Genomic DNA, 27,933 nt, shown 5'->3' with positions numbered 1-27,933 from the left:
GGAAAATGTTATCATGAAATCAGTACACTGCGTCTGTTCTGTGGCTCTCCTTTATTTGAAAAGGGGCTTGGCAAGAAATCATGGGAAAATACAACATTGGACACTTGACATTTTCTGATATTTTGTGGTGTTAAACCCTTTTGTATTTATAAAAGGTACATAAAATAACATAAAACATAAGATCACACATATTAAAATACTGGTGAGAAGTCATGGATGTAATTTTCATAATACTGGCAAAATACATGATACACAGTGCAAGAGAACTGAAAGCCCGATCAAAATTGCTTCTTGGTATTATAAACAGACACTACAAATGAGAGGTGCGGGAACCTTCCAGAAGTAAAGAGCTACATGACAGATGTAGTATACTGGACTGGACAATCTAAGAAAACCCGCAATGACTGGATTCAACAACTTAAAATTGCATACAGATACACATCAGGTAGTTTTTGATCTACTTTGTACATACAGAAAAGTTACCAGTAAATTATTTCAAAGACTGCACCAATATCAAAAATAGTTTCAGGGGAGCTGATATATAGTACAGATATTTCAAATTACTAACGCACTTCCGAGGACAAGTCAAAAGTGGCTATGAAAGAGAATCAACGGTTAAAAGTGAAAGGAGTATAGCACAAACAGGACGCGAAAAACAATTTATTACTCAAAAGTCTTAGAGTGTCTCTTACTACTCCAGCCTAGATTGCCCTTCTTCTGCACAATTTCTGTATCAGCACAAAGAATTTGCTAAGTGGGAAGGCTGCAGACTGAGTAGAGGCTCCTCTGCACACTTAACTGCCCTAGTTACAGAATCCACAGCAAAACTATCATGATGCAAATAAGTGTGCAGTACAAAGATTGGAGAAAAAGATAAATGTTAATAAAACATTGGTACCCATTCACAAAATGGGTAAGATATGTTTCACAGAAGGTCTTATACATTGGTACAGTCTTCTGACTTACAACCTATGGTAAATTGAAATACTAGCATGGACTATTACAAACTGTTTGGCAGACCATGTTTGCTTGCATAAAATCATTTGACAGATTTAAAAATAATCATAATTACTAATGAATCTAACTGAGTTGAGTTTTGTTTGAAGTATTTCAGCTGAATTAAATTGCAATGGCCTTAAGTTTGCTAATGTACAGTGTACTAATTGAGATCATTTGTAACAAATCCAAAATTTTTAAAAAAGAGGAGATGGACGATATAAGATCCTAGTATGAAGAGAACTGACACCACGTTACCAAAGTTTGACCAACTGGGTTTGCAATAGATTAAAAATCATTGGGAAATTGAAAAATAACCCTTCACACACAGATACAAGAAAATTAAAAAGAGAGAGCACAAGCTTAAATCACAGATAATGATATTGCCAGCTCTAGTAGCTGACAAATTCAAAAGTTTGTTACAAAAAAAATAACTGTAAAGCATTGATGTTACAGTGTAGACAAGATGAAAAGAAACACAGAAATTACCCAAAAAGTACAACATTGAAAATTAACGTTCCTCAATACAAACACTTCAAGATTGAATAGCAGGCATAATAAAAGCAAAAAAAAAAAAAAAAAAAGGATTTTGCCTCGGTAGTTGATTTACATGATCATGGAATTTTTAAAATATCACGGACAGGCAACGCTTTGATTATCCTTATCTATAGTCAAACGAAAATTTAAAGGTAATTTATAGACAGAATTCAGTTTATAAAGCTCAGTCAATAGAACAACAACAAATTAATATCCTCAGTCAATATGGAAAAAAATTAATTAAATAATGAGACACAGCAAGAGCCTTTCAAGGACGTGCAATCAAATTAAAACTTGAAAAACTTTGGGGCAGATAATGTCTGCCTAAATGATTTGACTGAGTGTTTATGTACTGTTCGTATGTGATTTGAAAACAATTCTGAAATATTAATAAACTGTAAAAAAACCATCAATAACTAAAATAAATAAGACATGACCTGGCACAGCCTTCATATACGTCACTGAAAATACTTAATAATACAATTCAGGTAATAAACTATAATACCAAAAAGGGTATTTACAATCATAACAAAGTGTTAATAAGAATAAAATAAACATTACTAAAAAAAAGCCATTCATACCTCATCTACACCAGTTATGTACAAAGCACTACACATGACAAAAACAAAAACAGAACAAACATCTCACAGTAGATTAATAAGACACCGGAATGAAGAAAATAAAAATAAATGAAACCAGGTAAATAATTGAAGCTTTAGGTCTTTATCACTGTTAATGTAATTCCCTCTAATTCTTTAATATAATGGAGCGAACCAATTCATAACATTGCTGGCACATTGCTTGGTAAAAATCGAGATTTCTCCTCTATGCCATTAGTTGGTTCCACTGCAATTGTCAAGAATCAGTTAAAGTTGAAAGGAAATCCATCATACCCTCCAAGATGTGCATCTAGTTCACGGAAGATGTTATCCTGTAAAAAATAAGGAAAGCATATTAAATAGCTTATCAAAAGACTTTCTTTCACTTTTGTCTACCAATAGGATATCATCCTACTACATACATCATCGTCATCATCGTCTGGAGGTAAGGCTGGCCCTCCTACTTGATCGTCATCATCGTCATCATCATCATCAAGAGGTTTGCGACCATCCTCTTCCTCATCATCATCATCATCATCTTGTGCTCCACCAACTGCGTCGTCGTCGTCATCATCATCATCATCAACATTTTCTTCTTCCTCTTCATCATCATCTTCATCTTCCTCTTCATCTTTATCTTCCTCTTCATCTCCACCCTATCATGAAATCATAAAAGAAAGGACAAGAAACTATTATTATTTTATTATTATTATTTGCCCATCTGAAAAGTTTAACTATTTAAGGCCGAATTGTACTCAGTTTTCCTTACACTTTGATATGATTCTTAAGCTAACCAAAAATTCCATTGCAAGTTCTACAATGGGAGCATGAGAAGTGCACTTATGCTGTGACCATCCCTAACGCTGCCCTGACTGGTAGATGGTTATAAGATTTAAAACCCACCAGGATGGATTTTTCCTTGTGAGAAGCCCTAAACTTTGACAAATTTGCGGAGCGAGACACGGCAGATGTGAATCCAACCTAAGAGGAGCCCCATTCTGAGTCTTAGCATAAGCTTGAACATCATAGCCTAAGAATCACCACAAAAGGCCCATCATTTTGCCATAGCATACGACCATCGGAGGGAGGTAAAAATCTTGCAGTGGCGTAAGGAAATCTGAGTACAACCCCCCTTTTGAATACTCGTGACAGTAGATGGCATTACCTTAGGCTCCTTTTTAGTTTTATCATTTTTATTGTCTTCATCATTTTTCTTGGTATCAGCAGTTCGAACCTGCAAAATTCAGCATAGAACGTTGTTGCAATGTTTGACAGAGAAAACAGATAGGTGAGAATAATTCATGCACTTACATTGACTTTGGAAGGTTGTTGAGGTTTTGCTTCACCAGGAAGGTCTATTTGACCTTTCTGCCTTCTGAATCTTACAATAATGCTACGTGAATCGAGAACAAGATTGTGGTTTTCCTTATAGGCCTTAATAGCCTCATCAACAGAGTTAAATCTGATAAAAGCATACCTAAAGGAAAAAGTTTGATAAAACAATGCGTAAAATATGATTTAGTGCGAACTGCACTTCAAGAAACAGCAGAAATTCCAACCTTGTGTATCGCATTCGCTGAGCAAAACCAACATCAACTCTAGCTGCCTCTGGGAATTTTTCTTTAACTGTTTGAATATTGACATTTGTTGGAAGATTTCCAATGTATAACCTATAAAGAGCAGGGATACTGTGTTTAAAGTTTTTATAATAAGCAACAATATGTGTTGGATAAATCAAGAACTTACGTGTAAGGGTCAATAGATTCTGGTGATGCCTCTTCTTCTTGTTTAGTGCTTTTCTTCTCAACAGATAAATGGCCTGAACCAAATTTCACATTTTCCAACATTTTAATAACTTTTTCTGTGTTGGCATCAGGTGCTAGTTGAACAAAACAGTACCTAAGAAAATACAAGAAAATTTTGGCATTAAGAAGCAAACAAATATGCACTTTTAATTCTTGAGAGGCCCTCTTACCTGGGACCACTAGGGACCTGGAAATGGACATTTTGTATACTGGGATGATAGGTTTTGACAATGTCCCGTGAAAGTTCTGGATCAGGAAACCGAATAATTAAACTTTCATTTTTGAGGTTCAGGGTCGTCTCCAGTTCAACTTTTAGAGCCTTTTCAGCATCATCTCTATTCCATGGCCTGCTTGGGAAAGTTGGTAACACTGTTCGCTTCCTAGGCTTTAGAGGCTTATTATCAGGCTACAATAGTTTTTTTTTTTTAAATAAAAAACAAAAACAAAACATAAGGCATAGAAAAGAGAAGAGCACTTGTTTAGCATCAAAAGTTACAGAACAAATGGATATCAACGTACCGAAAGCAACACTCCTCCTTTAGCTTTTGAGGGAATAGTATTTGTATCAACACAATTAGAATCTTCTTGTCTTTTCTTGTTCTTAGATTTCTGGTGAGCTCCCATTTGATAGCCACCCTGGTTGCGTCCACCTAATTGATTCCCCTTTAAAATGGAAAATGATTCAATTGAGTCACACTGAACACGCTCATAGACAATGTTTTCTAGATGTAATCTTCCAATAAACAGTGCAGTCCATAGGCAACAAAAATTGAACCTACTTGATGGCCAAATAAAGGCATAGGCCTTGGTCCCCCATGACCTCCATAGCAACCTCGTGGTGGGTGAGGACCAAAAGGGGGTAGCAAGGGAGGCACAATGTGCCCTGGGTGACCCATGTGGGGGTGTCCCATGGGACCGGACGGGCCAGGGGGAGGGCCTTGGGGAGGCCACTGATTCCTCTGAAACCCATGCCCCCTCATGGGTGGTCTTCCTCGGGGATTCCAGCCTCGACCCGGCCCTCCCATGCCATTGAGTTGCCCATAACGGCCTGGGCCAGGTGGATAAGGAGAACCTTGGCGAATAGCTTGGTTGCTTGACTCCATCTTGTAGCTGTACTGCTGCATGGGCCCTTTACTATCAGCGTAATTGTAGTGATTGGGAGGTGGGCACATGCCGTCATACGAATACTGGTGATACTGCTTGAGGGATCCTGGTCCAGATACTTCTCTATGGTTTGAGTGGTTTACATTCATAATTTGCTTTGAGTTCATACTATCTGAATAATTATGCTGACTTGAAGATGCAGTTCTTGCTGATTGGCTTGAACTATCACCATAATTGTGTTGTTTTGCATGATCACCATAAGAAGCACCTCTGGAGGAAGAACTTAGCGAATCGTAGCTGTGTTGATTAATTTGAGTCGATCTAGATGGAACATTTAAATTGTCACCATAAAGATGCTTGCTTCTAGCTGCATTCAAATTTTCGCCATAATTATGTTGCTTAGCTGGCATTCCGTCAGGTGTATCATCACTCCCTCCGTTTTCAAGCTGCGACAAAACAAAACGAAACAAAATTCAAAATGGGACTTTTGAGTTTTAAGAGGATAGATTAAGAATCAAGAAATAGATTGATTGCTCAGTATGAACTAATTGATGTCCCATGGAAATGATGGGAAAGAAACGAGCTGACAAGAGAAAATGTGAGGCGTGAGGTGTGAAGGTAACCAAAGACTTGCTGGGGAAGCAAAGAAAGCGGCCGATACAGCACGCCGTGAATTACCTTGCGTTTTGGTGCGGATGCGGACGCAGAGGAAACCCTGCTTCCATTCGTATACATGGTGGCAGACGACTTAAGAATCTATTTGACCCGACTGTCAGCAAGTCAACAAGACAGCACACGCCGTGTCAATAGACACTTAGACAAGGGAACGACACAACCAAACCTTCAGCCGCTAATCTAGACAGAGCTTGTGATCGTGAAAGTCGAAAAACCATGAACATCCATTCAAATTACAACTTCCATCCGTACAAATACGACACCGACCGCTACATCGGTTTTCAATAACAAAACATACATGTACGAGAACGAGAGCAAGACGCGGAGGTGGTTGCCGAAAACAAGCGATGAATCCAAAAATGGCTACTCAGGGAAAGCCACTAACCAGTCACTTAGAGGATAAGTGAACTGTGAACCGATTGCTTGCCTATTTTAAAATAACAATAGAACATATTATTCTTTTTGATTTCCGAGAAGTTTAATCTCCTCTCTAGAACAAGCACCATTTTAATTCTACATTGAATGAAGATGTACATTGTTGGTGGTTGGCAGCCTGTGCCACCGCCTTTACACTACGGGAAAAATAGTTTCCAAACATTCACACAGCGCGTAAATTTGCCAAAAAGGCGCGAACTGTCTGGTGAATGGGGTGACGCTGTGACGCTGGAGGAGAGTGGAGCTGAGTCAGCTGACACGAACGCAATTTAGTTTCCCTCAAGCAACAGAAAGGAACGGAAATCACCACTTGAGTACCAATAGCGATTATGGCGCAGTCAACCATTGATACTTTCTTCGCGAACCGCAAGCGGCATGCAGCCGATGATCTGAAAGGCAAGAGCAGTAAGATCATCGCTTTAGAGTCTGACTCCATCACTGCAGGTTATGGTCATGCAAAGTCCAATGAAATTTCTGGTCAAACAGCTGCCCGCATTAAAGTGGAAGCCACGGTTGTCTTTCCTAATGACGACGCTGCCAAGCCAAAGCCTCAGCCTCCGCGAGTCGCGGCCTGCGCTCCAGCCACTCCGAAGGCCAGGACCCCCGTGAGGGCTCGAAGGGCCACGAAGGCCAAGGACTCCCAGCAAACGGACATGAAAAGTTTTCTCCGGAGTGTCGCGGACGCCAAGCCTGAATCTGAAACGAAGAGCCTACCTGCTGCTCCTGCTCCTGCTTCCACCTCCGTTCCTACTTCCGATGAAACCAAAGCCCAGGATGACGAGCTTGCCTCAGCTCCTGTCGAAGAGCCAACAGTCATTAAGGAGGAACCAAATCAAGAAGATAATAAAGGAATGGTCACTATTCCTCCAGCTGAAGTAGGCAGCCATGTTCAACCTGCAGCAGTGGTTCCGAATGATGATGTTAATGTTGATAAAATGGCTCTTGAGGCAGTCAATGTTAAGGCAGCGACCAAGGAGAGCAACATTCAAAAAGCTCGAAAGGTAAGCAGACTCCCACTGAGTCATTTTTGCAATATTTCTCCTTTCATCTTTCAATTCTTATTGGTGCTAATGAAATACCTTTTTAAGTTAAGCTTTATTTGCTGCTATCAGTTTTCGTACCTGGACAGAAATTCTCAGGCGGTTTGGTGAGGGCTCTATCTGGAAGAATATCTGTTGCTTGGTGATCAAGTGAGAGGATCGTTTAGAATTTTGATTCACCAGGGCCAGCCTATTCCCCACGCTGCTGTGCTGTCAACTGAGGTCTGAGTGGGGAACTTTAGTAGTGTCAGCACTTTTGCGCAGCATGTGCTGACCTTGCTTGTGCTCTAGCTCTGTAGTACTGTGTAGAGAGTTCTTTGCCCCTTGGCTTCCTCAGCCTGCCCTACTGCCTGCTTCAAATTAGAGATCCAATCATAGTTAAGATATTTGTCTGGGGGTGCCTTAATATGGCTTGTGATTCACTGACATGTTGGTGTGAGAATGATGAATGTTGGCATGCTGACGATGCTACTTCTGGTGTTATGGTTTGTATTTCCAAGTGCAAAGAAGGGCAAGAAAGTGACCATATGAGAGATTGTGATTGTCACTGATACAACTCTCGTATATAAAAGTCTTTTGTCACTGATTCCCTTATCAGGAGAACATCTCAAGTGTCCAAGGCTAGGAGCTACCTCTGGGGATACATTCCAAAGGCTTTGTCTTGTGAACAGACCCACAGAAACATGGTTAATCAGTGGAGAGAAAGAAAGTAGCACTCTGAAAGAAACAGGTTGTTGCTGATACAACTCTCCAATAATAAGATTCCAGAGAACATTCTCATGTGATTAAGGCCACTATTGAGACTACTTTTGGAATAACAATTAGTTTAGTTAATCTAAAATGGTTAATTAGGTTCTGGTTTTCTGCGGTTTTCTAATGTTTCTTTTTCTAATTTTTTGTCGTATCACTTGTTTTAGGAACTTTCTCTTGGGGACATCAAGTCAAAGTTGACGCGATCAGCACGTCTTGCTGAGTTGAAAGCGTCCTTAGCTCGCTTTGATGAAGGGCGGAATAAACTTGTTAAAATTGAGGAAGCAAAACAAACCTTGCTGGACTCAAACTCCACCAAACCACAGTTGGCCCAATTCAGCACCATTCAGCTAGAAGTGCCTTCAAGGTAGGTATTGTTTCCATTTTATTTAGGGCTTTGTAAGGATGTTTGACCTTGTTTAGCTTTAAACCAATACTGTGTCTTCTTTCAGCCCTTCAAAATCTCCCATGAAAAGTCCCATGAAAAGCCCTCAGAAATGCCTGGCCGGATCTAGAAGTCCTGCTTTTCAGCGTTACTCATCACTTGCCCAGTCTGAAAAGTTGCCTTTGCCTCACAACTATCGTCATTTAGCTGAGTTATTCCGCTGTATGGAGGGAGTTGTGTCAATGTACTTCAATCGCAAAGAAATAATTACATTCAGGAAATTGCAGCCATCTGTTCAAAATATGGGTCACAAGTATGTAACAAAATATTTCTGTTGGGTACAAAATGCCATCTTCAACTTGACATACCACTAATTACTTCTGTACATGCAGAAATTTCACCATTAACCACCTGGCGCAGATAGTTACAGTATTTCCTGAGGCATATTCTCTCAAACAAGAAAAGGTTCATAGTTTTGCCTCACCTACAAAACATGACAAGTATCACCTTGTCATTCTCCCAGTTCTTAAATCGGGTATGTCTTTCAATCAATTCCTTGAGCTTGTTACATAATTCCATCTTGTATCTAATTTTTTATCATTATTAGAAGATAACAATTTGGGAAAGCCATCAATGACTCCTTCTGAAATGAATGAGAGACAGCAGCGCTTTTTTAAAAACCTTCTCGACATAGTGAAAAAACACCATGAGGTTTGGCTTCAACAATTCACTGCTTTTGAATGTATTTTACACTTTGCGTGTATTTATTAGCATTTTCTTCAAACCCAGATTTTTCTTCAAACTCTCAATCCACCTATTGTCATCCCAGCTGGAATGTTGACTAGATGGCACCCTGAGTTTGCTGTTGATCAGGTGCCCGATTTACCAAGAGCTCCTCTTCCTCAGCCACCCAACCTGGAGAAGTGTTCTTCTGCCAAAGATGTTTTAGGTACCATTTCACATGCTTTTCTGCACTTTGTTCAAGTTTTATTTGGAACAAACTTTTCTTTTCTTAGTGGGTTCCTATGCCAATTTAATTTTTTGAACTTTTTTTTTCCAGCTAAGGCAAAGCAGCTCATCTCTTGCAACCCCCGCATGGAGAAAGCCTTGGCATCAGTTGCACAATCTAACACTGGTCTACCTCAGTCTACAACAGATAATATAACTGTAGATCCTCCTGCCCCAAATAATCCTCCAACCCCAGTGTTTAAGAACATGCAATTATTGAAGGGCATACCCAACTCTCTGCTTGAAAAGGTAACTTTAATTCAAACATGATTTGTGGAGGCTTTAAAAAATTGTATCACCTATTCTTTATCACTGGTCTTTTTCTGTTCACTTCTAGGTCCGAGCTAAACAAGCAGCTAAAGCAATGGAGGCTATGACTCGAACTAAAGAACAGGATAATGAAGCTATTCAATATGCAAGACTGCCTGAAATTGCTCGCATATTACGATGTGTGTTCGTCACTGAGAAGAAGGGTTCTTTACCATTAGAATTTGTTCTTGAAAAAGTGAATAATAGTTACCGCTCCTCATTGTCCCACAGTAAGTCCAAGCTTACACAAATGTGTCTGGAACTTGATTATGCACTTGTGATATAACTACTTTTGTTTTTCTAGGGGAACTGGAAGAGCACATTAAATTATTGGCAAAAGCAGTTCCTGGATGGGTAAGTTTTGATCATCTTCTGAAAACAGAGTATCTGAAGCTCTCGAAAAAGGGTGATATGAATCGAGTCATGAATCGACTGAACGAATTGGCAAGCAGCAAATAAGCTATTATAGTTTTCTTACATTGGGTTTGGAATTCTTAAATGTTTGAGTGTGTGTTCCAGAAACTTCTTAAATTATTTTATGTCACAATGAACTGTAGATACTCGGGTATTAACTTGACTGAAATGTTGCTTAAAGACTGACATCCATAGTAAGTAATGTTTTTTTAAATAAATTTGTTTGGTATTTATACATCAAGCTCGTCACTATTGTAGGATCGAAGCAGAAAACAGTTGATCTGAATTTTAATTGGTTGTCAACAACTACTCATTCTCACCAAAGCAAGTAGTGTAAATATGTATTTTACGTATAAGGAAGGAATTATTTTATTCAGGATAGGATTGCTTAAGAACTGTGAAATATTGATGTTGTCTTGCAGACAGTGAGCATCTGGGACTGCATATTCAATCGGTGGCCATGCCTTTTGCTAGCTCGTGGGTAAGCAGCCCCAGGTGGCAGGCTGTCTGGAGCATTTCTAGGCCATCCTACCCTGGGACGTCATGTACCAGGTCAAAGTCACTTTTAACTTACTGCAGAGTTCGTTTTAGGTTTTTGTCAAACGCTTTTGTTGCAGCCAGCCTCTGTATTACTATTTTACTGTGTTTTAGCATGTGTGTGTTTTCTTGTTTAAATCATAATTTATTATTGGCTCACTTAATGTTACTTAGGGAAGAAATTGCGGCTTTGATTGAACTAAGATGAATGCATGTTCTTCAAATTCTTTTAATCACATTGTTATAGAATAAAGTACATATGTACTGTAGTACATAGTATGTACCTCTTTTGTGAATTTTGTCTCTAAATTGTGCCCTTGAATGTTATTTAATAAATGCAGATTACATGGAATTGTGACGATTTTTCCCCTTTCTGAATATTTCACAACTGCTTTTGAGCTTTGCTCAAGGTGTGCTCAAGGTGTTGAGGGTTTAAAAGGATACTAACAAGCATATAAAATTTATGTTTTCTTTCAAACTTTAATATAATGTAGGTAATCTCATTATTGTAATATCTAAATATGGCACAGTTAACTGAGAAAGTGTTACAAGGTCTAATTAGCTAATTATGGCACAATTCTACTAACTTCTATTTTCTATTATTATTCAGCCTCTAGGTTACATAAATACTCAGTAATTGTAGGTTTGCTTTCAGAGAGCACTTGACATGCAGTGCAAAATCTATCAAACATATTGTAAAATGGGTCTTCTCAAATTCAAAGCTAATTCACATCATGGGTAAAGAGCTAAATTCTACAGAACTTGATCATAACTATACTATCTAATGCTGTATTAAATCAGTCAAGTAGGCTGAGAGAGCTGTACATCTCAGAAAGCATCATGTATAGTCTTCTCTTTGTGTGGGAAGATGCAGGAGATCTAGCAAGGTCATTTGTTTCTGAGTCTGGGTTAGAGCACAGCCTAAGAAGAGCTGAAAGTGCTGAAGATGTTCGTGGAGACATAAGTAGGCCAGGAACCACAACTGTGCCTGACAACGTCCATCCAACAAAAAGTTTTTCACAAACAATCTGAAAAGTAGATTTGACTGAATTATGCATTTCATATTCATAAGTGAAACAGGTTTGAACCTGTAGAGAGAATACCTGCAGATTATTGTTGGTAACTGGATTATCACATGTACCGCTGAGATCACCACATCGTGAACGACAGTCAAAGAAATCACAATCAGCATCTCTTTCGCATTGTCGCCCATCTCCAGTTATATGGTTTGCAAACCGGCGAGGTAAAACTGAATCCAAGTCTAGAAACTTAATCCTCTGTGCACCAGGTGTCATACCAAAATGGTCCATCTGCACAGAGAAAGTAAAATTTATCATGATAATTCATGACTAGTTTTGGGTGCCTATGTAAGTGACTAAAGTAATCACCTTTACATCACATAAGTGAAATGGCTCAGGAAGATCTCTTTCAAGTTGCTCCAGAAGCTCCAGTGTCATCACTGCCAGCTTTACTCTATCAGGCCAATCAGCATCTACTGGCAATGGTTCAAGATATTCAACAGCATAGTACTGTCCACAAACTCCAAGAAGACGAGGGAAAACCCCTCTGTCACCAAATACAGCAGAGCAGACAAACTCATGATCATGTGCAAATTGCCACAAATTTACAAGCTCTTCCCCATATTTTGGATGTGTGGATTCATGATGAATTACTGCCCTCATTAGGTTTGTCACCTGTAATTCAATTAATTAGGAATTATAGCAGCAGATGGCAACCTTTATGGATTTGTTCCAAATGAGAATTTTTTACCTGACTTTCTGTTACTGATACATTTAATTTGGCAACAAGAAGTTCTTGCAACATATATTTAAATTCTGCATCAGATGGAACTGATATTCTTCCAAAGCTGTCAGGCTGGAACATGGCCTCACCTAAAGCTGCGTCCTGCAAAATATTTTGTTATAATGAAGTAAGTCAGTATAGCATCATAAAATTGAATTTAAGTCCATGAAATTACCTTGGAATACTTTGCTGAGTACTTAAAAATAAGCTGAGAACTATCATCTTTTTCTGCTGAAAATATAGCTTCTTTGCCTCCTCGAAATGTGTGACAGGCAGGTGCTCGTATCTTTTTTTCTCTGCATAGTGCTGGACACAAATTTCCAACTATTTCACCTCTGTTGTACATGTCACACTGCAAAACAATATCAAACAATTTTTTTTTTGTTTTGGTTTTTGTTGATCTTTTTTACAAATACAGTACTATTTAGAAAAAAATTGTTAGAGAAACAAAACAGTACCAGTTTATTGACATGTCTGCCTACGAGGACATTGGAACACACGACACCCCAGTCCATGAGGAGGTATATGACCGTAACGAGGAATATACCCGTCAAAATGAACCCCATCGACACTTGCCGGTGGCGATACAGTAAACTGGGAAGTCTCCGTATGACCAACATGTTCAAACGAGTCACTACGGAACGTTCTGATCCAATTGGTGGACACCACAAACTCAAGACTTTTCCTGCATGTTAATTAGAGTGTCTCTCATCAACTCATCAGCTGATTGCACCGATATTGCACTTGGATGAGAGCGCATGAGGCTTCCCACGCGTGCTGCCGGACGCCGAGACGCGCCGATCGTGGCGCGGACGACGCGTCAGGGTTCCTTGAACTCGATTTCGGTTAGGCTCTCAGCCACACTCAAGCAGGTTACCCTCCTCCCCCATATTCTGTCAAAATGGGTTGAGAACGCGAGTCTGACGGGTCCTCTTCCTCCGACTTCCTACTCCTCTTCGATCGAGGCGCGCGCGCGCTTGCGCAGAGCGCGCCAACAGCGCTAGTGTCGCGTCGTCTGCTCAGCCTGCCTCAGCTGTCGTCTGCTTGGAACGCACGCGAGACTTTGGAAGGTGAATGTTCTTGTGATAAAATGTGCGCGTCGTCGGCCCCGCCTGCGAGGGCTGTGTCGGAGTGAGCCACGGAGGCGGCCGCAGCGTTCCGCGCCATGTCTTCCCCGCGGCACTCCGCTGGACCCGGGCGCTGGCCGGAAAACGGCGCCGCGAGGTTATGGGCGTATCGCCATCGTCGCGGCGGCACGTCGCGGTGCAGGGTGCCAGGTTAACGCAGAGAGGGGAGGCGGCGCGGGGCGCGGCCAGTGCGGCGGCCGACCTTCAGCCGTCCTTGCAGCGGTCCTGAGGCTCACTTGCCGACCAAGGGGACCAAGGGCCGGGCGGGAAACCGGCCTCTGCCTTTGGAGCCTGTGAACGCGGCCGCCGGTGCGACTCAGTGAATCGCTGTCAATCACTCAACGGCCGACAAGGCGCGGACATGTGTGGCGAGGCGGCGCGCGCGTGGGGTATCGCCCAAGTCTAGCCGCTATGGCCCTGGCTGGCCTGGCTGGCCTGGCCCCGCGAGTAGGGCCACCGTTCGGCTGAGTGCAGACGAGTGAACAGTGCCAATCACGGGTCATTTCGGTCACAGTGGAGCTGATAATCCTTCATCTATCGACGCCAGGTTAGTTCCCATTTCTTCAAAATCTCATAAGCCGTTTGTTTTGATTTTATTTTCTCCTTTTTGGTGATGTCGCTGCATTACTGATTAATGGGCGCACAAGTGAAGTGTGGTGATTTGGTATACCTGCGCTTTAATGGGGATGCGTTTAGCATGCATTAGGATGCATCAGCTAGTGAGTGGTAGCATGGCGACGTGATAATGTGCACTTGTGAAAAGTGTTGGAAGGGAGGGGGGAGGGGTTTGTTCCAATACATTCTGAAAATTCTTCAATGGTTTTCCCTTGCACGCTTTTCAATAAAACATGCCAGCCGTAGAAGGGCCGGCCCCGCCGTCGATCTGAGCTGGTCGCTGCATTCATTTGCGCGGGTCGATGCGCGTCATTGCGGCGCGCTTTGGCGGTCACTCTCAATTCGCACTTGAAGGCGCTGGGCTGCGCTGGGCGGGGGCGTTGTCCCTCTGCTCGAATCCCGGCCGCGCTGGCACGCTGGCCACGGCGTGGCAGGCCGAGGCCTGGGCGTTGTGGGCCGCTAGGCCCCGCCCAGCCCCGCCAGGGCCTCTGTCTGATAGGGTCATCGGGGGTCAGGGCCAGGAGCCACACGGCAACCCGTCGCGGAATTAGGCCGGGGACACTGCCACATCCCGGCCGACTCGGTGGCTCGACACAGCGGCGGCCACGCAGGATATGAACTCGGCCGGGCGTCCGCGGCCGTGGCGGCCGACGCACACTCAGCGACCCCGCCGACGTCGAGCAGAGCCTGCTGGTACTGAAGGGAGCGAGGGGTCATGTGGGCGAAAGTAACGGCCGGTGAACGGCCTGCTGTCCTGTTTGTTTACACGGCCTTGACCGCAGAGTCTTTGCCCCCTCCCCTCCCCCGGCGGTGCAGCCCGCACCCCTGCGACAGCAGGCAGCAATCCTCTCGCTCTCGCGGGAGGCTTTCTCCATTCCCATCCCGGCCCGTGGGTCGTCAAGGGTGATGCGGAAAGCAATAACCCGGATCGAGTCCAACCGAGGAGCAGCGCACCACCACCCCCTGACTTGTCCCTTTTTCTTTACTCCTCGTCGTGTTGTGGATTCAAAGTTGTGGCTACAAACAGCGACGTCGTTCTGGACGGCGATGGTCTCGGCGTTTGCGGCCGGCAGGGGACCGATGGGTCTCGGTAGCCCCTTCCCTCTCGTCTCCGTTTCGGCCACACTCGCTTCGATTCCCCTCCCTTCCCACTTTTTCCCCTCCGCAGTGTGATGGAGACGTGCCGCCGTGCCGTCGAGCGATAGGAAAGGGGCGCACCCTTTGCCGAAGCCCGCGTCGTGCATCTTCCTCTAAATATACCCCCGCTGACATTTCACGGGCGCGGTGGGTCGCCCGTCTGCTTTCGCAAGTGCCCGCCAATGGCTGGCCAGTGTAGGTGCTCTTGTCGAATTTTGGCAGTGCTGCCTCGGCTCACCTGTCCGCGCCGCGCCGTGCCGCGCCGCGCCCTGCAGCCCAGCCTCGCGAGCTGCATGAGTGGCATCGTTGGCTCGCCCCGCCAAGCTCCGCCAAGCTGCAGACTCATTCCGAACAGCGTGTCGCTCTCGCCCATACGGAACGCCCCATGAGTGCGAGAGAGGCAGATCGACGAAAGCGCTGTTTGGAATAGCTTGGCGGGCTGGCTGGTGTGGTGTCTGACGGCGGCGAGCCATGTCGCGTCGCCTTGTTAGCGCCGCGGAGGTAGGCAGTCGGTGGTGGGCCGGCGCAGGGGCGCGCGGCGGATGGCCTACCCCGGAAGACGCAGGCGCTCCCTGCCGCGCCGTGCCGTGCCGACAGAGTCCTTAAGTCTTTAGGACCCTAGTGCCGGGGTGGCGGGCGGTGGGACAATGGGCACCTTGGGCCTCGCGCGCCTCGCGTCCTTGTCGTCAACGAGGGGATAAAGTGTCGTCAGAAGCAGTGGAAGAAGTAGTGGACTGCACCACTATAAGGCAGCACCTTCCACTGCGTCCCGTGTGCCGTGGCTCTGCAGTGCGTGGCCGGGTGCCGGAAGGCGGAGTGTCTGCGTCGGCCCCGGGCGCATGGCACGACTGCATGCACTGTATGGCATCGAAAGGCCCCGAGCCGAGAGGCGATGCCGTCCGCTCTGAGGCACAGTGCGCCATTCCGTTCTCAGGACCCATTTTTGCGCCCTCTCCCCTCCCCCTCCCCCTGCCCCTCGTGGCCAGCAGACGATCCGATAGGGTGCGCGGCGCTGCGTCTCCTTATCGCTGGTCACGGCTGGGTTAACTGGCGGCCGCGTGGCGGCCGCGTGTCTGGTCACTCGTAAACGGAAGGGGTGACTGCGTTGAGTGACTCCATGGAGCACGCCGTACGAGGCCGTGCGCTGTTGTCACAGACTCGTCCCAGCAGTCTTAGCGTGCCGCAGCCTGTGGCGACCGTGGGCATCAAGATCGCACACCACTGTTGTGGCGTGTGTGTTAGCAGGTTTGGCAAGTGGCAGCGTCCGCGGTCCCTGGCTGTGCCACATCCCCGCTAATCCCCTCCCAGAAGTAAAATGGCACCGATGCACTTGGATTGGTCTCAATGGCGTCTGCAATCGGGCCCGTCCTTGGGAATGGCAAACAGTCGGGGCGATAACTGTGGCGAACGGGACGAAGACGACGACGCGGCCCCGCGCCTTTTGCGTTTTGCGGAGCTTCCCTCATAACAGTGGCCCCGCTGCCCGCTCCGCACTCCGCCCCTCGCAGCCCAGCGGCCCAGTGCTTGGTCCAGCGCTCGCCGGCCGGCCCGTCGCTGTGCTTTGATCGCGGCCTACTTCGAGGAGGCAGCGGTGAACGATACCGTGAGAGGAAAGCAAAACGATGGCCTATTCTAGCAGGGCTTCTCCCCGCCCCGGGCCGGCCCGGGCCGGCCAGCCCCGCCCCAGCAGCGCGTCACATGTTCGGCTCGTATTTGCTGCCCCCAGCCGAGCCGCTCGCCGTCACTGTCAATATTGACCAAAACTGACCGCCTCTGCCCGGCAAGTGGCTGCGGCTGGCAAAAAGCAGCCGCGCTGCCCAGCCTTCCACAAAACCGAGAACGACGGTGAGAACATGTGCCAAAAACTTTTGCTGTTGTCTTCCTTGCGAGGGCACGGCGACGCGCTTCGGTACGCCTGCTAGGCCCCCGGCAACAAGCGGGGGTGGCGCCGCGAGGCCGTGACCTGACGTCGAGTCGCGGTGGATCGCCCTCCCTCGGGACAGGAACGTCGTGCTCGGGGTGCGCACTGCGTTGCAGTTGGGCGGGGTCCTGATCCTGGCGGTAACTCGTGCCCTTGGCGAGGCCCTTGCGCCGCCTTGCGCCTTGCCCGTCCACCGCGAGCTGATTAGCGCTTCAAGTGTGCGTCGCCACATCTCGAGGCTCGGGTGGGGCGCCCTGCGCGTCAGCCCGCGGCCAGCCCGACCTACCTCAACGACTCGACGACACGGCTGCCGTGTCACAGCGCCGCGGCCCGCTGACCACCGTTCCAGCGCCCAGCCGCCCGGACCCCGGGCCGCGCTGACCGTCGTCCCGCCCGCCTCGTTTCACGCGCCAAGGTGACCAGCGCTCGCTCCTTTTCTCTTGGCAGCAAGACTTTTGTTTACCATCCGTAGACGTGGCTTTTCCCCACTCGTCCGCGCCTGCTCGCCCGCCCGTCTTCCCAGCCGCTGTGGTGCTGCTACGCTGCTGGCGCTGTTGGCTCAGTTTGGCCGAGATCCTCTTGGGGCGCCCGGCCCGGGGATGGGTTCGGCATGGACACGGGGCGGGGCGAGGCGGGGCGAGGCGGCCGTTGCGTTATCTACCCAAATTGTCGCTGGTTCCTCCTCAGGCGAGTGGCGTTTGACATTGTGAAGCCGTCGCCCAAGGAGCGAGCGAGGAGTCAGTGAACTTTGAAATGGCGTTCGGCCCGGGTGCCAAAGCGCGCGTCGATAAAAGAACAGAGAGGGAAAACAAGCAAATTGCCACCGCTCCGAATCGATAGCGTGTGCCTTGACGGCGAGCCGCATGCGACTGGCAGTCGCGAGGTTGGAGAAACCCTTCTTCGTGTCGTGGACCGCGCCGAGCGCATCGTGGAGGCAGAGGCCGAGACACACGAGTAGACACTCTTTCCGCTCGAAGACTCTGGACTCAGACCGGCTCGGGGGTCGAGGGCCAGGTCCAAGTCCTGGAGGCCGGGCCGCGCGATTGAAGGGCGCCCTGCCTCGCCCTGCCTGGCGAGTACTGCAGACACTGCAGCGCAGACGGCTTGCGCCACATTCCTCTTGAACGCGAGCAGCGAACAAACAGTGACATTGCTTGTGTGATCGGTTTTCTTCAAGTGGCCCTCTTCATCGGGCCGACATGATGGCGCACCGCCAGCATGAGACAGCCGCGGCGTCCATTGCCGCGCCCCGAGCAGCACGCGATGCTTGACCTGCTCCCTTCTGCTCGAGGCCCGGCTCGAGGGGCGACGCCAGCCCACTGGCACCCCTCGCGGTCGGCCCCGCCCCGCCCCGGCCCGGCCCGGTCCAGAACAGTGTACTTGTGCGCCGGAGTGGAGTGCGTCCGCCGCTGTGCCGCGCTGTGCCGCCACGGCCGTGGTGCGTTGCGTCGGCCGGTTGGCGGTACCCATCGGCAGATAGGGAAGGCCAGGCCCTTATCGCTGTGCGGTGCATTGATCCTCCCGGCCATGCCGCGGCATGCCGTGCACGGCAGACGGGCCACACTGGCCGCACTCGTCCCAGGTCACACAGGAAGAAACGCAGACGCGCAAATGTTTACCAAGAGGCATTCCACGCGGTACTCGTGGGCACTGGTAGCTCACGTCCAGGACACCCGCAGGTGCTGCGGGGCTATGGCCGCGCCACCGCGCCGCCAAAGCGACGACGGCGCAGAACGCGCAGAGCGGGGCACTGAGGGGCTCAGCAGCGAGGGAGCGACCCGACCTGCCCCACTGTGCGCTAGGCCGCTAGGCCCGCGCTAGGCCCGCTGTTTATAAACGCGGGCCGCCGGCCGGCGGGGTCGGGGCGGGGCGGGACGGGACGGAGGGACCACCTTGACCGCGAGGCGGCGCCGTGGCGGCGCGCTAGTCGTGCACGCAACGTGGTGCGCTCGACGTCGCGGCGGACGAGAGCGGCCGAGCAGCGTGGAACAGTCATGTCCTGCAGGACGAGGAGTTCCCCCTCGTCTACTTGGACGGCCACTTTCACGCCGCGGCGTTGTTCGGCTCGAGCAGCAAGGCGCAGTACTACGGCCACGGCCGGCCGCTGAAGGCTGCCTTGCGAGGGTGCCCTGCCAACCCCGTGCCAGCGCCGCTAGAAATAGCCGGGCCGGCCGCCGGTCGCCAGTGACACGTCCGGCCGCCAGTTAGCGCTGCGCTACCCTTCTCTCTTGCACACAAACACCCCCACACGGGCGCGCGCGCACACAGTGTGCCACACACACCAACGCAGGTAAACAAACCGCGTGCCGGTCTGATAATGGACCAGTCGGTTCGCTCTTGGTTCTGGGTTCGCCTCCTTGGCGGCGGCATGGCGGCGGGGAAGGGGACGACTGGCCGGGCCGCCCGGCGGCCGGGCCTGCCGCGTAGCAGCGCAGCACCGCGCCTCAACCGCCGCGGCCGCGACCTCCGCGCAATGCGGCCCCTCCCCTTCCTCCCCTCCTCCCCGTGGCCGTGCATCGTCTTGGCGTGGCCCGCGCATCTCCTCGGCACCCGCGCTCAGCGTGATCCGCTCGGCTTGGCCAGGCCTGGCCCGGCCCGGGCCTATCCCCAGGGCGCGGCGGCGCGCGGCGTCTGCAGGCCGTCTCGCCTCCACTCACTGGCCCGCGCTCAGCAGCTGCGCACTGCTCCACGCTCCGTCCGCACCGACAGCCCGGCCGCGCGCGATCTGCCGACTTCCCCGCCCGACCCGAACGAGAGCACGCGGGAAACACCTCGCCTCGAGAGTCTCGAGTGGGCCGAGGATCCCGATGCGGCGGCGTGCTCGCGCGTGCTCGGGCAGCGCAGCGGCGTGGCGGTGACGTGACCAGGTGACAGCGCGACGACATCGCGATGCCGGTCGGCCCGGCGCGGCCCCCTCCGCAGTCCTGGCAGTCCGCGAAGCGCCGTGCGCCGGCGAGGATGTGACGGTCGCTTGGCCTAGGACTACGCCGAGGACCCCGTCAAGACACCGCACCGACTGTGAACAGTGGCTTCTGCAGGGGCGGTGCGGAGTGACAGTGTGATGTGCGACAAACAGGCGGACGGACAGTGATACGAGCAGTGAGTAGAACAGTACAGTAAATCGATCTGTGCCCTACCCCCCCATCATGCCCTCGGAAGACACCTGCTGCGCCTGCCCCTGTGGGCCCTGCGTGACTTGCGCGCCTCTGCGGGACTCGAAGCCGCCGAAACAGCGAGGCCGACACGAGTGAGTAGCGCACAGCGCGCAGGTTAGGGCAGGTACCGCACGGCTTAGCTTTTATTTCGATACGTCGTCGACCCACGGCCCCACGGCCCACGCACTCGTTTCGGCGGTGATTTGGCGCTTTGGCGCGCTTTGCTGTGCTCTGCTGCTCAGGACTCACTAGTTATTTTTAGTTCCCCGGCGGCTCGAGTTGAAGCGAGGCGGCCTGCGCGGTGCGCGGCCAGGACCTCGACAACTCCAGCCGTGTTAGGGGGTTATGAGCCTGCTAGCGGCAAAACGAGACCCGGCTCGGCTCGGCTTGGCGCCAAAACCGGACGGGACGGGGAAGGCGCCGGGTGGCCCGAGCCAGCAGCGCCAGCAGGCAGCTCGGACGCGCGATTCGTTCTCGGCCGTTCCCGGCAACATGGCCAGGACACGTACGCGATGCTCGCGGTTGCCGATCCACCGAAGCGAAGCGAATAACCCAGTGACCACCCTGGACACGCCGAAGCCCCGCGCGCGCCAGTTTGGCGACGCCGCCAACGAGTGCAAGGTTCGGGTCGAGGCTCCCTGGGCACCGGTGCAGGGAGGTTGGACTGGAGCAGTGACGTCGACTCCTGCATGAATGGGCGATGGACGATCTCTCGCCTCTGCCGGCCGGCGCAGGGCAGCGCCGGGGCGCAGCGTGTCTCAAAAGCATTTGATTTCTGCAGAAAGAGAGTGGCCTTCCCTGCCGCCGGTGCCAGCGCCCCAGTGCCTCCCAGACTTAATTTGAGGCTGCTGTACGCCGCGCTGTATCGCCGGGAGAATGAATGGGTGACCCCGGCCCCGGTCTGCGGGGTCGTCTGGGTCTTCCGCGGCCCTTGGGCACCTCGGACTCACTCGCAGTGCCCGAGGCGTGTCATCGGTTCCCTCCCTTCCTTCGCCTAGCGGAGAGCGGGCGGGTGGGGGCACTGGGCCCCGCCACGGCGCGCCACCTCCTTCCATGCCCCAAGGAGACGATGGAAATAGGCTGCCGAGCGCTTTGGTCTTATCGCGGGAGATTTGTTATTATTATTGGCGCGCTGCCCTCCCCCTCCCCCTCCCTCGCAGCCATCACGTGCTCCCCACGCGGAGGTCGCCGTGGGGCCGCGTTCCGGGCGTGGCCGCGCAGGTGGCCGACGGTGATGGTGGCGCCCTAGGCCTGCCCGGCGTCCCTGCGTGACCCCAGCAGTGCCGGCACGCCCCGGGGGAGGGCTCCGAGGGTCGCTGACAGTCGCTGGACGGCATCCTGCACGGCATCCTGCAGGTCGCCGTAAACCGCAGCTAAAATTGCCACTGTGGGGAAGGCGCGGCGCGGAGGGGTCGACTTTTGCCCTCGCGACAATGACCCCAATAAAAAACGGGTCTGCTCGATAACAAGTGTGGCATAAGATTAGAGTCCCGGCATGGCGGCTACTTATACCCCTTCGTCCGGCCCGACCGCGGAGCGCCTCGTCCGGGGGCCGCTCGGCCGTTCGCTCTGTCGCCAAGGACCTCGGCGTCGAGGACCCCTCGACGGCCGGCTGGCTCCGACTGGCCAGTGCTGCAGTGGCCTGGACGAAGCGTGATGCAGTGGGGCGCGCGGCCAGGTTGCCGCGACACGGCGACACACAATGCCACCGCACCGCCTTGCGACATTGCCCTGCACTGCCCCCAGTTCAAATGACCACGCTATTGATGCTCGTACAACAGCGATAAAAATGGCCGCGGCGTGCATGCCGCCGCACTGTGAAAACGTATTATCGCTACGTACTCATCAAGTTTATTTTCGACTGTCTTGTTTGTTCCCGTCGGAAAGAGGCGAGACGTTTGTGAAAACGTAGTAACTGCGACAAAGCGCTCAGTTCGGTTGTATGACGAGGGAGAGGGGGGGAGAGAGGGAAGGACAGCAGGTTGATTCGCATTCGCATTTTTGACCTGCTGACCATAACTATTGGAGGTTCCGGCTGTATCCAGGACTCCGGAATGCTTCTGCGTCCCCCGAGTCCTGGCAGTGGTGATGGCACCACCGGGTGGGTAGGCGATGCCGCGTCGCGCGGCCGCGGGGGTGGTGGGCCAGCCTCGCCCTGCCTCGGCCACCCCGCGCACGTTCTGGCGGGGGCAGCAGCATGTGGCTTGGCGAGAGGCTTGGCGCCGCAGATGGCGCCAGATGGTGATACCGAAAGCAGCCGAAAGCCAAAGCACAATCTCGACCTATCGCCCGGCCGTGCGTTCTGGCTTGTGAGTCCGCCCTGTCGCCACGTGTCGCGAGGGGGGTGGTTTCAAAGTTTCCATTGAGCGTGGGGCGTTGCCCAAGTGCAAGTGGCAGCGGCGTGCTGCTGAGAGAAACGAGAACCTGTTGTCTCGCTGAGACTGGGCCGCGTCCTACTCCCCCCGTTTGTCCTGTCGCGTGGCCGGGATCGCGGTGTTTGTCCAAGGCTTCCCGCACGCGTCGCGCGTCGCGCGCGTCGAGGCCCTCCCTCCCTGCACCCTGTGCACCTGCTGTGATGCGCGGTGCGTTTGTTTGCCCCGGCCTCGTCCGTCGGCCGGTGCCACGGCCTTGGCCGCGGCGCGTCGCGACGCGATGCACCGGCGCGTTGGAAAAAGGGGGCGGGGGCCGAGGGCCGAGGCCGCGGCGCGCCAGGAGGCACCGGACGGGGTCATCGCACCCAACCCAAATTCTTGTATTCTCGCGCTTTGGCGGCCCCACGCCCCACGCGAAATAGCGGCGCGCGCCCCGCCGCCCACCCACTCGGGGCCAGGACGCCAAGGCGCGCGGCCGCCCCGCCAGGCTGCCAGCCGCTGCGGGGCCGCTGGGGCTGGGGGGCTAACTTTACATCGCGCATCGCGCGCGCCCAGTGACAAATGCGAGTGAGAATAAGGGCGAGCTAGAGCCTCGTATCACGCCTCTGATCGGAAGAGAGGCACATGGCTCATGTTGTCGCGGGGCGCTCGCTGAGCTCGCTGACGTTGTTGCGCGTGTTTCAGGATGACGACGGAGCAGCGGACCCCCTGCGGCCTGGCGGACACGGCCAAGGGCAGCAAAGGCGCGGCCGGGGCCGGGGGTTGCCGGGGCGTGGGCGTTGGCCGCGCCGAGGCGTTCGCCCGCAGCCTGCACCACAAGCTCCGCAGCCTTGGAGGCGCGTCCGCGTCCTCCACGTCCACCACCAGCATCTCCAGCGCCTCCAGCAATGGCGCGGCCGGGCACGACTCCGATGACATGGAGGACTCGTGGTCCAGCGCCCCCAGCGGGCCCAGCAGCCTCACCGCCCTGCGCACCCTCAGCACGTCCTCGGTGGACAGCGCCTCGGACATGTTCTACGACCTGGAGCTGGTGCCGCAGTCCCCCGAGGAAGAGGTGACCTCGCAGGAGCTGGCCCTCATGATGGCCGGTAGTGCGAACCGCGATGACCTCCACAGCAACGGCAACGGGCCGCAGTCCCCGCAGAGTGACTGCAGCTCGGACTACTTCGACACGGACTGCTACGAGGAGGAGCGCCGTGCGGCCCCTGCCGTAACGCAGGTGTCGCCGCTCGACGGGGACGCGGCCCTGTCCAACGGGGTGGCGCCGCCTCTCGTCAACGGCCACGGCCTCGCTAATGGCTCTACCAACGGCGTCGCCAACGGCCTAGCCAGCGGCCCAGCCAGCGGCCCGGCCAGCGAACTAGCCAGCGGCGCAACCAACGGCTCCGTCAACGGCGTAGCCAATGGTCCTGCCAAGCCCAAGCGGCCGTGGAACCGCGTCCCCCACCGCTTCAAGGCGGGCACGCCCGAGGCCATGTGCGAGGTGAGTCAGCTCGTCCTGGACGATCCTGACGATGACGACGAGGAGACGAAACCTTGCAGTAGGAAGACCGGCCTGGCAAAGCTCAGCTTCCCCAAGAGCTCGCAGACACTTCTGCAGGAAGGGCTCATCGAGCAGCTGAAGCAGGGCCACGACATCCCCGTGGAGCTCAAGAACGGCCTGTGCCCTGGTGACGCGGAAGACAGCTGTGGCGCCCCCGTGGCCGGCAGCAGGGGCCTGACCGCCATGAAGGAGAAGGCGCGCGCCCTGGACGCGCTCGCCACTCCGGAGGATACCCTTCGCCTGGACGCTCTGTGCCAGGACGCCGCGGACGCCGCGGACGCCGCGGACGCCGCGGACGCCGCGGACGCCGCGGACGCCGCGGACGCCGTCATCAAAGACGTCGTGGACAAGGACGCAGTGCAGAGGAAGGAGGCTGAGCTCGCCGCCAACGCCAGTGCCGCCAACAAGTGCAGGGCGTGCGGGCGGCAGCGAGTGCTGGACGAGTGCCCGGACTGCGCGGCGGACGACCGCGGCGACCTCTCGGACGGCGACAAGGCCGATCACGACGACGGCTCGCGCCCGCGCGTCCGGCGGTGCTCGTCCCTCAAGACGGGGAAGACGCCGCCGGGAACCCCCGGCCGCAAGAAGATCGTCCGTTTCGCCGACGTGCTGGGCCTGGACCTGGCGGACGTCCGGACGTTCCTGGACGAGATCCCTAAAGTGCCGACGTCAGCGTACAGTGACCTTCAGGACGTGGACCAGAGCGACGCGGTCGCCGCGGACGGCTGCCTGCCCAGCGGCCTGCCCAGCGGCTTGCCCCAGCTCGCGCTCGCCTTCAACGCGGTGCCCAGCACGGACCTGCCGCCCTTCGGCGCGCGGCCCGTGACGCGCGTCCTGGTGCCGCTGTTCCAGCAGCCCGGCGGCCTGGCCGACTTCCTGGACCGCGTGCGCGACAGACAGGCAAGAACGGTGGCTAGTCTGGCTAGTCGATCAGCTGGTGGGCGGAGCCGCAGTCTCACTTGCCTTTAACACTGCCCTTGTTGTTGCCCTTGCAGGTGTGCATGGAGAACGCGGTGGTGGCCGACGTGGCGCTGCTGTCCATCGCGGGCCAGGTGCGCGTCCGCAACCTGGACTTCCACAAGACGGTGCACCTGCGCTACACGACGGACGGCTGGCGCAGCTTCGCCGACCTGCAGGCCTCGTACGTCCCCAACTCGTGCGACGGCTTCTCCGACAAGTTCACCTTCACGCTGTTCGCGGGCCACACCATGTCGGTGGGCCAGCGCCTCGAGATCGCGGTGCGCTTCCAGTGCAAGGGCCAGCAGTACTGGGACAACAACGCGGGTGCCAACTACTGCTTCCAGTGCCTGCCGCCCTCGGGCGCGGCGCCCCTCATGCCGCTGCCCAGCCTGCATGCCCTCGGCAGTCCCTCGGACGACGGCTGGAAGTACCTCTTCTAGCTGACTGTGGTGTGGCCCCGGGCCATCAGACCTTTTCGGTTGTGCCTAGTGTACAGTACAAATCTTATCGAATCCTACAGAGATTTCCTGCACCCAGGGTGAGAAGGACTCGATGTTTCGTGAAGGACGTTTGCGTGTCTGTATGTATGTGTGTGTGCGCGCATGTGTGTGAAGGAGGTGTGTGCGTGAGTCAAGTAGTGAAAGAGATAGATCTAACTTATTTTATCGAATGATATTTGAAAGACTCGAATGAATCAGTTGAGAGCGATAGTTTTTTAGAACGCACCTCCTTTTCCCCTCCCCCCATAGTTGTGTGCCATTTTACTTGGTGGCTTTCCTAGCTGTCGTCGACGTTCCATTTCGAGGACTCCTTGTTGAGGAATAGAACCGCCCCGGCGTGTAGGAACGAAGTGTTGTACGAGTCGCATCGGCTGCCCGACAGCCGCCACGCGTAATGTGGCGGCTGTTTGACACAACGGGCATCGGTGCCGAGGCGCTGCGTTGGCAAGTGAGAAACAAAGATACGACTCTGCTCAGTTATGCAATATATTTTTTAAAATTGGTTTGAAAGAAGTTGCCAGATAGCGATATTTTACTGACAGTTTCGTTTTCATTAAATAACATATATCAATAGTTCCTTCATTTATCGTGAGTTGTACTCGGGATTACTATATCTTGGTATTTTAGACAGTAACTAAGACTGGTGCATTGTGATATATTTATGCTAAGGTCGTCGATGGTTTGGAAATACGTAGCCTTTTTTTTTATTGTTTTATTGTGTGCACTGTAAATTTAGGAATGTGACGTCACGTTCGTTAGATCGTAAATCGCTCCACGTTCGTTCGAATATTATTTCACATTTATCAATTATGGCATGCCCGGGGCCCACCTGATTCACCAGAATGCTAGTGCGAAATAGTTTAGAACGATTCACGTTCAAAAACGTGACGCCACATTCCTGGATTACAGTGCAGGTGCTGGGACTAGCTCGCCTTGCGGCGATTAGTCCTTTGCATCCGTCGTGAATCAATGTTTTTTTCAAAGCCAGGTAAAAATGAGAAATTTCGAGCCACCCTATTGTTTTTTATTGTCTGCCCCATTCGGTACATTTAATCGAATAGAGGGTAGCATTCGTTCGACACGGTGTGGCCGGACGGTCTAGGCAGAGGAGGTCTAGTCTCAGTTGACCGCCGCGCTGAGACACTGCTTCAAATGAATGTACGCGGTACATTCCGTTGACAAGCCAAAGGATCAGAGTCCCGGAGAATGTTTCCGGGGCTTCGCCTCTGTGCCTTGGGTGCTGAGGCTGCTTTAGGAGAGAGTTTGAGTCTGAGATCGGGAGGCGCCAATCCCTGCCAGGGCCGAATCCCTCCTCATACACTTCGAACATCCAATGCGCAACACCTGGTTTTGTAGATATACACGACTGCCCCTTTTTGTACAGTAGCTTGCTGTCGATGCTAGTCAATCTAAAGGCTGCCTGAGGCTGGCGGGACAGCGGAATCCCCGATGCCGGCCGAACATAGTGCTGCAGCATGGCTGCAGGCGCGACGGGCCTGCGTCTGCGTCGTATTGTGAAACCGATTCATTATTCCGTCGCTAAGTTTAAGATGTAGTGTGTGACTTATCAATGCCTTGAAATCAATCTTTGTTGACTGTGCCACAGATTTTCTTTCCAGTGGGAAAATCCATTTTTTGTCGTGTATTGTTACCATAACTTATTTGAGGCCTTTTGTGGAATTTGTCGTGCGATTACTTCAGTGCCAAACATGCCTTCGTGACGTGTTATGATATTAACTGTACATATTTATTGCTCTTGTATTCATATAGCTTTAAATGTTTTTAAATGTCATTGTTGTTATTATTGTTTATGTTATAAATTTTATAAACATTCTATCTTTTACTACTTATCTGTGGTTTATTTTCTTGTGAATTCAATATTGTCGCGTCAATTTGGGATTGAAATAGAAGAAAGACTGGGATTTGAAAGACACACGCGAGAGGACGAGTCGACGTCACAAAGTAAATGTTAAATTTATTTAAGGGAGTGCAATAAATTTTATAGATCATTATCTGAATTGTTTTTCTGGTTCGTTCCCCCTCTCTTTTGAATGTTTTTTTTAGCTACATAATTTATTTATTTCCATATGTTAAGGTAAAGGCAGGTAGAAACCGCGGCATCACTGGCTTTGCGTTTGAAGCAGGAAGTCTGAATTGATTTGAGAGAACTGAGTATCAAAGTAATGAGAAAGTAAGTGGAGGGAGA

At 51.7% G+C, this 27,933-nt stretch overlaps 4 protein-coding genes across 12 annotated transcripts; 2 read left to right on the top strand and 2 right to left on the bottom strand.

Annotated features, from left to right (window-relative positions):
* Positions 1–32: 32 nt before the first annotated feature.
* Positions 33–6,310, bottom strand: LOC117651266 (RNA polymerase-associated protein LEO1). Its single transcript, XM_034395122.1, has 10 exons — positions 5,720–6,310; positions 4,717–5,487; positions 4,457–4,600; positions 4,108–4,343; positions 3,879–4,031; positions 3,692–3,802; positions 3,444–3,609; positions 3,298–3,366; positions 2,555–2,788; positions 33–2,464 (listed from the first exon to the last, which is right to left on the bottom strand). The coding sequence occupies exons 1-10, from the start codon at positions 5,774–5,776 to the stop codon at positions 2,396–2,398; spliced, it is 2,010 nt and encodes a 669-aa protein (XP_034251013.1). The 5' UTR covers positions 5,777–6,310; the 3' UTR covers positions 33–2,395.
* Positions 6,311–6,331: 21 nt separating this feature from the next.
* Positions 6,332–10,946, top strand: LOC117651265 (DNA replication factor Cdt1). Of its 5 annotated transcripts, none has more exons than XM_034395120.1 (10): positions 6,332–6,547; positions 6,638–7,152; positions 8,109–8,308; positions 8,394–8,639; positions 8,719–8,861; positions 8,934–9,037; positions 9,116–9,275; positions 9,387–9,583; positions 9,672–9,873; positions 9,948–10,946. In XM_034395120.1, the coding sequence occupies exons 1-10, from the start codon at positions 6,481–6,483 to the stop codon at positions 10,100–10,102; spliced, it is 1,989 nt and encodes a 662-aa protein (XP_034251011.1). In that variant the 5' UTR covers positions 6,332–6,480; the 3' UTR covers positions 10,103–10,946. The 5 variants fall into 5 exon arrangements, with proteins under 5 accessions (XP_034251011.1, XP_034251009.1, XP_034251008.1 ...); XM_034395118.1 differs by having other exon boundaries at positions 6,332–6,556; XM_034395117.1 differs by having other exon boundaries at positions 6,332–7,152; positions 8,937–9,037.
* A 103-nt stretch (positions 10,947–11,049) lies between these two features.
* On the bottom strand, positions 11,050–13,388 carry LOC117651278 (divergent protein kinase domain 1C). 2 transcript variants are annotated; one of them, XM_034395142.1, is made up of 6 exons: positions 13,275–13,388; positions 12,573–12,749; positions 12,365–12,499; positions 11,983–12,288; positions 11,698–11,904; positions 11,050–11,622 (listed from the first exon to the last, which is right to left on the bottom strand). In XM_034395142.1, exons 2-6 carry the CDS (start codon positions 12,741–12,743, stop codon positions 11,392–11,394), a joined length of 1,050 nt encoding a protein of 349 aa, XP_034251033.1. In that variant the 5' UTR covers positions 12,744–12,749; positions 13,275–13,388; the 3' UTR covers positions 11,050–11,391. The 2 variants fall into 2 exon arrangements, with proteins under 2 accessions (XP_034251033.1, XP_034251032.1); XM_034395141.1 differs by having other exon boundaries at positions 12,856–13,304.
* Positions 13,389–13,520: 132 nt separating this feature from the next.
* LOC117651263 (glycogen-binding subunit 76A) lies at positions 13,521–27,739 on the top strand. 4 transcript variants are annotated; one of them, XM_034395114.1, is made up of 4 exons: positions 13,521–14,071; positions 23,409–24,524; positions 24,561–25,167; positions 25,263–27,739. In XM_034395114.1, the coding sequence occupies exons 2-4, from the start codon at positions 23,410–23,412 to the stop codon at positions 25,665–25,667; spliced, it is 2,127 nt and encodes a 708-aa protein (XP_034251005.1). In that variant the 5' UTR covers positions 13,521–14,071; position 23,409; the 3' UTR covers positions 25,668–27,739. The 4 variants fall into 4 exon arrangements, with proteins under 4 accessions (XP_034251005.1, XP_034251006.1, XP_034251004.1 ...); XM_034395115.1 differs by lacking the exon at positions 13,521–14,071 and adding an exon at positions 19,865–20,296; XM_034395113.1 differs by lacking the exon at positions 13,521–14,071 and adding an exon at positions 19,865–20,444 and having other exon boundaries at positions 24,570–25,167.
* The last annotated feature ends 194 nt before the right edge of the window (positions 27,740–27,933 follow it).

The sequence above is a fragment of the Thrips palmi genome, unplaced genomic scaffold (assembly GCF_012932325.1).
Source record: "Thrips palmi isolate BJ-2018 unplaced genomic scaffold, TpBJ-2018v1 HiC_scaffold_5, whole genome shotgun sequence".
NCBI classification, from domain to species: domain Eukaryota; kingdom Metazoa; phylum Arthropoda; class Insecta; order Thysanoptera; family Thripidae; genus Thrips; species Thrips palmi.
Note: the sequence above shows the minus strand (reverse complement) of the source record. Positions and strands in the feature narration are given on the sequence as shown.

Coding starts and splice junctions, on each gene's coding strand:
- LOC117651266 (XM_034395122.1), bottom strand. CDS start 5,776: ATGTATACGAATGGAAGCAGGGTTTCCTCTGCGTCCGCATCCGCACCA. Junction 4,344..4,456: donor AAGGAGGAGTGTTGCTTTCG/GTACGTTGATAT, acceptor AAACTATTGTAG/CCTGATAATAAGCCTCTAAA. Junction 2,789..3,297: donor AAACTAAAAAGGAGCCTAAG/GTAATGCCATCT, acceptor ATTTCATGATAG/GGTGGAGATGAAGAGGAAGA.
- LOC117651265 (XM_034395116.1), top strand. CDS start 6,481: ATGGCGCAGTCAACCATTGATACTTTCTTCGCGAACCGCAAGCGGCAT. Junction 8,862..8,933: donor TCTCCCAGTTCTTAAATCGG/GTATGTCTTTCA, acceptor TATCATTATTAG/AAGATAACAATTTGGGAAAG. Junction 9,584..9,671: donor CCAACTCTCTGCTTGAAAAG/GTAACTTTAATT, acceptor GTTCACTTCTAG/GTCCGAGCTAAACAAGCAGC.
- LOC117651278 (XM_034395141.1), bottom strand. CDS start 13,017: ATGTTGGTCATACGGAGACTTCCCAGTTTACTGTATCGCCACCGGCAA. Junction 12,289..12,364: donor TATCAGTAACAGAAAGTCAG/GTAAAAAATTCT, acceptor ATTGAATTACAG/GTGACAAACCTAATGAGGGC. Junction 11,905..11,982: donor TTCACTTATGTGATGTAAAG/GTGATTACTTTA, acceptor TTCTCTGTGCAG/ATGGACCATTTTGGTATGAC.
- LOC117651263 (XM_034395112.1), top strand. CDS start 20,344: ATGCCCTCGGAAGACACCTGCTGCGCCTGCCCCTGTGGGCCCTGCGTG. Junction 20,445..23,408: donor AAACAGCGAGGCCGACACGA/GTGAGTAGCGCA, acceptor CGCGTGTTTCAG/GATGACGACGGAGCAGCGGA. Junction 24,525..24,560: donor CGCCTGGACGCTCTGTGCCA/GGACGCCGCGGA, acceptor CGCGGACGCCGC/GGACGCCGCGGACGCCGCGG.